Here is a 12,287-nt window from a genome sequence, read left to right as displayed (position 1 = left end):
ACTTATAAGTACACACGATTAGTTAAAAACAAACGATTAAATTGTAAAACGTGACATAAAAAGGCGATTAATCAAAACGCTAATTTCTCTTGCTATTTTGATTTAAACGGTACACAACAACAGCAAATTGTCTGCGCTATCGTCAACTGCCTTTGCAACGGTAATAATAACAGTGACTCGTTAAGTTTAATGTTTAATCATCCATCATCCATCATCGAGTATTCGGGTCGCTTCGACGTCAAAACTGATCCCGAAACAAGAAGTTATAGGATTTTCACGATGAGCTTCGAATTCTGTTCTTGGTCTTATTACGGATTATCCAGAACTCTGAAACATGTGAACCCCTGTAAAAATATTTTGGGTTCGAAGAGTATCTGTAAACGTTTAGATCAATATCAGGTTAAAACTTATTCCTACTCATACGTTATTTATTATTTTTTTTTTTTTATTGAGTGCAACGTTATTATTTAATTATTTAATATTACAAAATTTAATTTGGTAAATATTCTGTGCAAAAATTATTATTCAATGAGTTAAATTAAAAATGTGCATTGTATTAGCTGAACGGTCTTCGTAATAAAAGTCATGTCGACTATAATTTAAATCAAATGTATTTGTCATGTGCGTGACTATTGTTTGTCCTTGCTTAAATATATGACGTATAGGCTATTTGTTATTAATTAGTAGTAAAAAAATGCCAAGCTGCAAGAAGGACGCGATGAGACACCCTCTTTACACGCGATACACTTATTATATGAAAATTTATTGTACTTGCAACAGCATATTATAAAATTTTAGGCACCTATAAACTATATTATGTACCACGTGCGTGTCAGTCACCCAACGCCAATGACACGACAACTATAATACTTACTTCCGACCGGAAAAAAATACTACAAACATAAAATCGGTGACAGTATTCGTGTACCTATTATCAGCATACGCATTATATACATACACATGTGGACCGAAATTATGTATTTTTTTTTAAATAAATCACTGGTACCCAAACAATAACAATTATTATACTATTATCCATGTGACGTCCACGATGTCAATTTCCGACAACTTGTATAAAAACGAAAGACTCGCAACACGGCAATATTGTATTTACGATACATCATCGTCATCACCATGTTATTATTTCTAAACAACGCAAGACGCTACCATCATAGTACTACGACGGTCGTGACGCTGTCTGTCGCCATTCTGCTGACCATCGGACAAGTCCACGTAAGTAAAATGTATTGTTGATAAATTCTAATATTATGGACGTGTATTTGAGTATAAATCGCGCGCTACATTAAAACATATTGTTTATTGTTTTATCATGAACACGCCGAAAGGATAAATCGGACAATTATTTCGATGATCAAGAAATTATCCGCGATAAAATCTTTTAATCAGTTAATGTGTTTCATCAATACGTACCTATTTACAGTTTTTTCCGTAATTTCCCAAGAAACTAGATAATAACTGAGAAGAAAATTAATTTTTGTATATCATTTACCTATACGTTTTACAATTTTTAAAACACATATGTTATGTTTTCAATATAATATAGTATATAATATATGTTATTAATTATTATACTATACCTATATGTCATATTATCAAAATTATAGAACTTCATAAGACAATGTTATAAAATATTGTGTATTTAATATTTATAAGTCAATATAATCAGATTAGATGTGACTTTCATAAAACATAACACTATAACAATAAATAAATATATTGAAAATCGACTAACAGGTATATACGTCTTATGTGATAATATAATTTATATTAATACCATCTAAATCGTTTATTTTTCGAGACTCAGATTAGGACATAATTTATTTCTTACTTATTTATTTTACCTTTTCTTAAATAACTCAACTTTTTGTACTTGCCATGTTGAAGAAGCTATCTGTGACTTCATTCATATTTTTACTAACTGTCCATTACTCTCTAATCCCGTTTAAAAATTTTTTTTCTTGTATAGATAGTAACAATATCATCTCAATGGACCTCAAGTTGTTTTAAATTCCGCTTCTACTCCTATTATTATTAATATACTCTTATTAAAGTTTTTTTAATTTTCTAGATTCTTAATTTAATCTTTGAGTTATTACATTTTTAATTGTATTTTTATATACTATATATTATTTTTTATAGCATTGTTTTTTTTTTTTTTGTATGCATAAATTTATAATTTTTGAGCTGTATCAATCTAAATATTAAAAGATATTAAAAAAATAATAATAATAATTAAATTAAATCAACCCTTAATTAAGGTTTACCCTTACCTTGAGATAATAGAATCCTATTTTTTAATACTTTGCGAGAATATCAGATGCTTATTATATCTTTTTCTAATGCATAATAAAAAACAATATTTCTTTTAAAATAATATATTGTCATAACGATAACACGGAACCCTGTATAGGCTATTTAGCTACATTGCTGTCACGAATAACGAATCCATTTTTTCTAACATCTCCCTAATATTAAAAAAATTATATATTTTTTAGTTTTGGTGATAAAACTATAACTTAATACTAATAAAACTCTAATTTTGAACCTTGTTTGACTGATTTTTTATCGTTGTATCATATTATGATCTATCATTCGTATTATAAAATATATTCAATAATTTTTAAAAATGTATAATAATTATAATATCGTTATGCGATCCAATTCGTGACTCAGAACAATCGGGAGTTCTCCATTATTTCCCCGTGTATATATACAAACTATAGGTATTAATGATATTATATTCATATTTATACATACCCATGGTACATATATCAACATAATACAATATTATGTGTATACATAATAATATGTTGAGTGTTGACGAGGGATATTCTTTTTTTCGCCTCGTCTTTTGAACCTTTTATTTTTTTTACCAATCGACATTTTTTACGACGAATAACGCACGTGTTATGTAAATCGCTCCTCGTTTCGTGACAGTACTTATATCTTTTATTTATACTGTGACAACAATATTGTTTCCGTGTTATTTTTCACACATTAGCCCGAACGTCGAAAATTGCATAATACGCGTCTCTTGCCAACCCTATTATGTATGATTAATCTGCAAATTTTTACAAAAATACAAACTTTTTTCTCCAATAAAAATAGAAGTATGAAAAATTGTATATATGTACATTCATAATATTGTTGTAAAATTACATTAAATATAGCGTTGTATGAGATGGAATTACATATATATTATGGTACACTTGCAGTTAAATGCGTGCAACTTATACGTATTTTTCAATAACTCGGTCATAAATTGTATAAAAATATTAAAATATTTGGAGGTAAGTTGTAGATTCCTATTCATTTTCTCAAATTATCAATTTTCTTTCTTTTTTCAAATATTTTCTAAATTATAATATTGATTGCGAAAAATAATATATTTATATAACATACGAGTATAGGTATGGTCTTAAAAGCAAAACATGAACGGTATTTCTGGTATTCAACAAGTATATTGATCTATTGTCTAATTCACTTAATAAAATCGCTTTTTTTTATGAAGTACATGTTTGTTTTATAAAATGTATACATATCTTAAATAATAGAATTTTTACTCAATATAGATGATCATCTTTGTTCATTTTCCGTAACAAATAAACATTTTGTGCACTTTATAAAAAAAAAAAACATATTTTTTTTTATACAGTGTGGACATAAAATTGATCAATATTAATCAATATCATGGACATTTTTCTTATAGTATATATGCTCATATTTTTGCAAATCATAAATTTATTTCACGATGCCAAAAAAAACAACATTTTATTAATTAACACAAATAACTATTTATTGAATGTATTATTTTAATATAATTACGAATAATTTATTTTTATTCTTACCTAAAAAGGAATTTCCATATTGATATATAATAATATTACTTAAAAATGTGTACTATTTTTAAACAAAACGAGTATTTTTTATATGTAATTCAATAAATTGTTTGTATATAATAATAAATGAATTCTAATAATAAAATGTTATAATATAATTGTATCTGTTATTGCAATTACCCGAGTTTTGCAGCTGTTTTACATAACATGTTAGTACATGACAGTTTTTTTTTTAAATTATATACATTTGCTTATTTTGCATGGTTTTATTACAATTTTATGTGCCAATTAAAAATTCTTATCTACCCAAATTAACAGCTACTGTTTATGAAAATAGACATTTTTTGCTTATGCCTATGTTTTAAATTTTTATAAAGTTGCAATCCGTTTATTTAAAATAATCATCACAATAAATCATTTACGACTACTGTATTAAATTTTTATAGCTTAATACAATGTAACGTTTATAATGTTTAGAGGAACTATCGGTAATCTATCCACTTTCGATTTTAAAAATATAACTATTCATATTGATTTAATAAATATTAATAATATGAAATTTTATTAATTTGCTATAATTCATAGTGATAAACAGATACACACAATAAATTCGTCCATTTCATAGTTAAATATTAAATACATTTTCAAATTGTTCAAATTATGTAAAAAAAAAAAAAAGAAAAAAAGAAAGAAAAAATATATTTTTTTGTAAAATGTACAAATAATTAATATTTATACGGCAAAATGAACAAAAAAAAAAAAATCATCATTGTTATATAAAAATTAATTATACGTAATACGGATATTTTTCATTAAACAGATATTTATTTTACAAAATGAACAATCTCATTCACTGAATAAAATATATTTTATAAGATATGTATTGTATAATATAATATATAGTAAATTATATTATGTTTTTACAAAATTGGGAAGTTGGACATATTTTTTCATAAAAACAATCAAATTATAATAAATACTAGATCCAATATTGTATTTATTTTATATTTTTGTAAAACAATGTTTACAAATTTATATCCTTTAAAAAAAATTTTAATAACTAAAAATTATTCGTTTAAATTTTAAATTAGTTACATTAAAATGTTCAAAACAATTATTCACTAAATAATTTATTATCAAATAAGGAGGTTATCATATAAAACATAAAAGTCTGTATCTCCATTATAGGACACTCCTTAGATAATACTAAAAAATCTCAATAATTTGAAAATACGGTCATTAATAAAATTATAGGTTTATTTAGGAATAAAAAAAAAAAATCAGATTTTGAATTACTGCATTGTTAAAAAAGAAAAATAGATTGAATGTGCTTAGTAAACCGTAGCTATCGTATATGTATTGAGGGCTAGGATTTATATGCAATAAAAAATTGTAAAATATGCGTTTGGTTTATTAAAAATATATAAAAATATGCAATTAATATTATATATGTCAAAAAATATGAAATATAAACAAAAATCATACGTTTTAAAATTAACTAAATAATATTCTTAACTATTCACGTTATTCATATCTCATATGTATTACACAAAACATTTACATGTTGTTTTAAATTTCCAAAACTGGATGGTCTTCTGATAGATCCTAATAAAGGTCTTCAATAGGTATTTTTGAACAGCGTCAACACAAACTGTCGCATGATAAAAACATCTAGTAACGAAATATACCATAAAATATGTATTTTTAGCGTTTTTATAGTCGAAATATGCAATAATATTAATTTTATTCAAAATATGCAATAATATGCATTTTTTCCAAATATGCAAAATAAAATCTCATCTTGAGGTGATTCGTGGACATTACTTACAAAAGCAATAATCAGAAGTTTCAAAAAAAATGTACTGTTGCATATAAATCCTAGCCCTAACTACTGTTATGTGTACGTACTGGTACGGGTATTAATTTCAAGTCCCTACAGTCAACGCCAACTATTATAATATTTCAAAAATATCGTACAGAACCTTAAATGCAGGACGGCAGATCACTCTAGGCGTCATGGAGAGTTTGTGGACATAGCTGAACAGTGTAGCAATATGACTTCGGGCGACCGGTCGGTGGCGGTTGACGGTGATTATTCTACTTACGTGTCCAGCGGCGATAACGACGGTCGGTGGAACGGAGACAAACGGCGAAACAACAATCGCGAGTTCAGCGTTAATCGACAGGACTTTATCAATAACCGCGGGGGTAGCAACGGCGGTTATGATCGCGACCTTTCGTCGTGCGGCGAAGTCCGACCACAACAATATTCAGTGAGTGTGATTTTTTTTTTTTCATACTTTCTTTTTACTTCACTATGTCTATAGAATTGAAAGTCGTTTTAACTATACAGTTTCTATACCAATAGCTTTGGAATGGCAGATGTACGCGTTTTTCACACGCCCGAAAAATTAATGTGACGGAACGATGTACATTTGCTGTTTCTTGTGGGCTACGACGTTGTGGTCCGCGGTGTATGATTACGAATCGAATACCTGCTAGTTTTTTTTTTAAAAATTTTTCCTAACTTTACGACATAATATTATAACAATAACACATTTAACGACATATATATGGTTTGTGATTTTATATTTTGAAATATAATTTGGTTTTGCACCATCTGCAACCAAAAAAAGGTTAAAAATTAAAATCACATATGTCCCTAAACTTTTTAAACACTACCTTATACACTTTTGACTATAGAAATGCTTTGTTTAGCAAAGGAGCGAACGAATGTTTTTCAAAAATTTCTTACAGCCTAATTAAATTCAACTATAAATAAATAAATGATATCATGTAAATAATTACAATTGAAATAAAATAATTCTTGAATATTTCAAATGCCTATCATAAAATCTAGCAATCATCAATCATTATTTTTTTATTCGTTTTGAAAATTTACTTTATTCCTATAGGTTTATTGGGCCATAAATTATACTGTGTTTTATTTTAAAATTAGGAGGAAACAACATCCAAAATTGTATCTTCGTAATCTTTTCATTTTTTTTTTAATACAAAACAGTTATATATTGGTATTTAAAAATATCTATAACTTGCTCACTAACAAAATATCGTAAAAAAAAGCTGACGCACAAACAATGACGATGTTCTTAAATTTAAATTTTATTACTGATCAATTCAAACTGATATTAAAATTAATGAAACTAAACGTGAATTGAAAATATAAGTTTACTATTCATGCACTTTTAAGATAGTGAAAACAAATGTGGGTGTATCGCGAGATATGTATATAAATATTATATATATTAAATAAAACTAAAGCACCTATTATTAATTTTAGCCTACAAATAATGTTATCTCCAACTAATCTATTTATAAAGTAGATTTTTGCATAAAAATTTTAGACTTCATATATTCATAATAATATTAAATAAAATCTTTGGCTGCAATTTTATATTTGTATGGCATTGTATAATATTTTATTCAACTTTAGGTGTAAAACAAAGTCGAATGCTTATTTTATTTTCTGAATCTACAAAACTATACTTTATCAATAATTATTCAAATTTTTCTTAGATAACATTATACCGGATTGCCGGATCCTATAAGATTATAGGTACTAGAAAATTGAGCCATAATGAGCGTTTTTTTTCAAAAAAGAATACGGCAATTGAACTTTTATATTTTTAAATTTTTTAGATTTTTATGAAATAATACATATTTTATTATTTGCTATACCTCTACCACATACACAAAGCATTAGTCTAAACGACTCAAAAAGAAATAAATTACCCAATAATATTAAATTATATAGAACTATAAGCTTCAAAAATAGCTATAAATTGTTGTCAAATAAAATAGATAAAAATAGCCAAAAGCTAGCCTAATTACTTATAAAGATTATGAAACATCGCAATTGTTAATTCCAAATTATAACATATACGTCTAGTATAAAATTCGATAATAAACGAGTAAAAAACCCATTTTTAGTAATTAGATTTACCCTACAAAAGAAGAAAAAATTTATTGATTTTTTATAGTAATAAATATTTTTTTGCTCACGAGATTCAATACAGCAAGATTTGTTGGCTATGTTCAACAAAAATATATACAACTTTATTATAAACTTTATAGATTTGTATATGCTCATGTTAAATATTTGTAGCTTAATATCTGAGAACTCTTTCAAAATATATACTTCATTTATGGCCCAATATTCAGATAATTAAATATAAACAAATATTGTATACAAAGCAAGTGAATGAAATGTAGTCCAACTACTGAACACTCGAAATGATAATATGGTATTTAATACAAATTCAGTGACGTAACGAAAAGGGTAATTGAATATTGAAGGCGGTCTCTTCTGATTTTTTTAAAGGCGTATGGTGGATGGGCAAGTAATGACCATTATGACCAATGGGTAATAACTTAATGTTGACCATAGTATTTTAGTATTTAATATATTAAATATATAATTAAAAATATAATTGCAAATTAATTTTTCAGATTTTTGGAAGATAATTAGATGGGTGAATGAAATATTAGATTTACCTTTGAAAAATTTAACGTCAGTTTCCGTGGAAAGGAAATTTGACACTGTACTCATAATATTATATATGTCGTAGGCCATATGGAAAATTAGTTTTTTTTGCAAAAAGACTAGTCTCTTTGCAATGGGGTAGCCCGTTTGTAAACTACTTATTATTTTCCAAAACAGTCTGTTGTTTTTCAAGCTCATTGCATATAGACTAATAGCAGTTAAGCCTTTTAAGAATTCCAATCATTTTATGGTAATGACCATTTGACTATTGTATCACTAGTTTTACAATAATATAATAGTTCAGTTTACATGTTACATATGGTTAGTAATATCATTGATTAAAGAATAGACTATTCTATAATCAATGGTAATATAAAATAAAACTAGTAATACAATAGTCAAATGGTTATTAGGTACCATAAAACTATCGTAGTTCCTAAAAAGGCCTGACTGCTGTTAGTCTGTATGCAGTGAACCTGAAAAAACAGCAGGTTGTTTGGAAAAATAATAGTAGTTCACAAACGGGCTACCCCATTGCAAAGAGCCTAGTCTTTTCGCAAAAAAAACTAATTTTCCATATGACTTACAACATATATACAATATTATCGTTCTATCTATTCATCGTACCATTTAATTACAGCTAGAAATCGAAAAATATACATAACAAGTAGTATAAATTTTTATGTACTATACAGGGGAATACAGGTAGCCGAACAAAAAACCATCGGCAAGGAAGCTATCCGAGTGTTGATTACGATATGGGACAATCCAATTCCAACTACAGACAATCGCAATCAACGAGACGATACCGCAGGGATGACAGCAATGATAAGAATAAACGTCAGAAGGTGACAATGACAGGCAATAATAGCAGACTGTTAGGGAACAATCGTTTCAGAAACTTAACAAAAATCGGAGGAAATCAACCGGGCAAAGGGACATTTCTCGACAAAATAGACGCCGTAAGAGTATTTAACATACATAATACCATTAATGCCTCTGAATCTTTGTATCCTTGGATTTGGATACGTCATAATAATTACCTAATGAATCAAATCGTTCATCTTAGGCATTTTTTTAGACACTGCAGAAGACACTTTCTCATTTTTCACGTGCTAAAAACTTAACAGCATATCTCATTGTGTCATTATTTTTATTGTTCTATTTAATCATTTTAGTACATGATTTTAAGAAATATGTTACTTTATGAAGACACCATATCCGCATATGCATTATCTCCGTCTTAAAAACATAAAATATATCAAATTTAATTTTAGCCAAAACGATTTTGTGTTAGGGTGAATTGATCTATTATTTTACGTATATTGTATTATTGTCTTATTAGTGCTACCATATTATTACTATACTTCTTTCAGATGGATTTTTAATTTTCATACCGGTTTATTATCTATCATCATGTACGTATATCATACTTACGCACACAGAAATATTAATTGCATTAGAATATTCAACTTATGCTAGAATTATCATACATAATAATTAATAATGTAATTAATAAAATAGTATTTCACAGATTTTTTCCCACTAAAGTTTTATGTGTACGATCATTGACTATAATATAATTCGAATTATATAATAGATCATAATATATGGGTGATGTTAAACAGTTTTTTTCCGTCGATCCTTATAAAGGAGTACATTTAGAATGCGTGGATATCCATGGACTATTAAATATATATATAATGTATAATGTACACCCAATATTATGCATCACTTCGGTTCCTTTCAGTTTGTCAAAAATGTCTTTTTTTCAACGTTTACCCTACTCAGCACAATTTTTATACGTTTCGAATTCAAGCGTTTTAAATATTAATAGCGAACCGATACATTACAACATTTATTCTGTCATATGATTTTATACAATGTTTAAATAATATAGTATAGTCGTGTCACATACAAATAGAACAATATTGAATTTTTTCCAGATTAAGTGAAATCAAGTTAAATCCCGATTATATGTTATGTTTTTAGCCATAATATTTAATTATGTTCTAATAATTTTGTCCACATATTAAAAATTATAATTTTTTATTTATAGTGTACAATACATTGCGTTTTCAATCAATTAGAAATGGTAAGTTAATTTTATTTTCAAATCAATTGGTGTATCAAAATATTGTTTGATTCAAATTAATATACTATAATTTTATTTTAATCGATTAATATTAATAATAAAATATCTATTATAATTTATTTTATGTAGAAATCAAACTGTTTAATTTATTTGTGACCGTCAAAGCGTATTATAAAAGAAAGTTTATTATTTTAACACTCGAACGATTACAAACCATTATACTATCTACCTATATTTATTGTACATTATAGTAATTTAGAAATTTTTTATACTTACTGGACAGCTTAACTCAAACTCTCATCCTGATAAACGTTCAATAGTGAATATTATGACCAATCAAATAAAAGACGTCGAACTGAAGGAATTCATACAAGATTCCATCGATGAATGCTTCGACGCCCTCGAACTGGGTGAGTCTGATATAACTTTACGAATCATTGTATAGAACTATAGAATATAATTATTAACGTAAATGAATTAATTATCGCCACTGATTTCATTTACACAGAGTCGCATAACAACAAATGCGAATTTTCAAAAAATTTCGCAATGTGCATGGAAAATAAAGCTCAAAGGGTAAATATTTTAAACGATTACGGTCTATAAAGTTTAAAATGTAAATAAAGTTCCACTAGCAAATGGTATATATGTATATGCTCACTTCATTTTTTTGTTCTTACAGAATTGTGACGATTGGGATGAAAACTTGTCCGCGAACAAAATCAACTCTGCCGGCTTGCAGGACGGAAATAACCAGCAAGACAAAAGAAAAGGATATTAAAAAAGTTTATACGTAGAATTATTATTAATGCCATTGATTAAGTTATTTAAACTATTTATTAAACGTTTAAAATTTGACATAATTCTATTTATGTATATTGTAGCAAAATTAATTTTCCTCGAACGATTGACGCGTATACGGTCGCAATCTCCACTTTCCAGTATCTGCAGTAGATGGCGATGCTACTCATTACATACACTTTAAATACGAATGCGCATAATAAACTATTTTCAAGTATACCACTTAACCATACTCGCAATATTTATTAACAATTATATTATATTTATAAATACACAATCATATTCCTAACACAGAACATAGACAATATTCATGTATACGTCTTGCAAATTGATTATATTTTTCACTCGGTATAGGTGTACTTAAATTGAACTGATATGCTTATAATTTAAAGTTATCGAAACTCGTATACAGGCAAAAACATATTCCTAAGTGTAGAATATTTGCTAAAAAATTTGGTTCAGATTAAAATATAACTTGAATCAGCCAGATATCGATTTTTTCCAGGTGATGACTAATAACTAGACACTTGCAATTGCCACTTTCGGAATGTATTAATTTATTTTACATACACAAAAAAACGACGAGCATCACAAAATATACGACTGAAAAATATTATATTTTTATTAGTCCCTATTAATACTAATACCCGTGTGTGTGTTGCACCGACACCGATTTTGCTTGAAATCTAACCGTAGAATGGGGAAAATATTACACATGATTTTCAATCTGGGGACATTTAATTATCAAATTGTGATTATTAAAACTAGTAACTAATTAGTAATTACTATACATATATAAAATACTATTTTGAATTATTTTGCATTATATTTTATTAATTATATTGAGTCATTTACGAGTAGGTATTTGGCTATTATTAATATTTACGTTTCACAAAATACACAATTCATATTTACATTGCTCGTAGTTTGTACTGTAATGATATGCTCACACATCATAATTTATTGTATATTTTATCATTTCGTTAAATAAAGTAGCGGTCAAGTTGTCGCACGCAGATAGCCTTCA

At 26.8% G+C, this 12,287-nt stretch overlaps 1 protein-coding gene across 2 annotated transcripts; it reads left to right on the top strand.

Moving 5' to 3' along the window:
- Positions 1-1,080: 1,080 nt before the first annotated feature.
- Positions 1,081-12,027, top strand: LOC112595475. Of its 2 annotated transcripts, none has more exons than XM_025340709.1 (7): positions 1,081-1,233; positions 5,840-6,133; positions 9,060-9,326; positions 10,424-10,459; positions 10,743-10,869; positions 10,968-11,035; positions 11,142-12,027. In XM_025340709.1, exons 1-7 carry the CDS (start codon positions 1,135-1,137, stop codon positions 11,238-11,240), a joined length of 990 nt encoding a protein of 329 aa, XP_025196494.1. In that variant the 5' UTR covers positions 1,081-1,134; the 3' UTR covers positions 11,241-12,027. The 2 variants fall into 2 exon arrangements, with proteins under 2 accessions (XP_025196494.1, XP_025196493.1); XM_025340708.1 differs by having other exon boundaries at positions 9,060-9,332.
- The last annotated feature ends 260 nt before the right edge of the window (positions 12,028-12,287 follow it).

The sequence above is a fragment of the Melanaphis sacchari genome, unplaced genomic scaffold (assembly GCF_002803265.2).
Source record: "Melanaphis sacchari strain LSU unplaced genomic scaffold, SCAv2.0 Contig27_pilon_pilon, whole genome shotgun sequence".
NCBI classification, from domain to species: Eukaryota; Metazoa; Arthropoda; class Insecta; order Hemiptera; family Aphididae; genus Melanaphis; species Melanaphis sacchari.
This window is presented reverse-complemented; position numbering and strand designations above follow the sequence as displayed.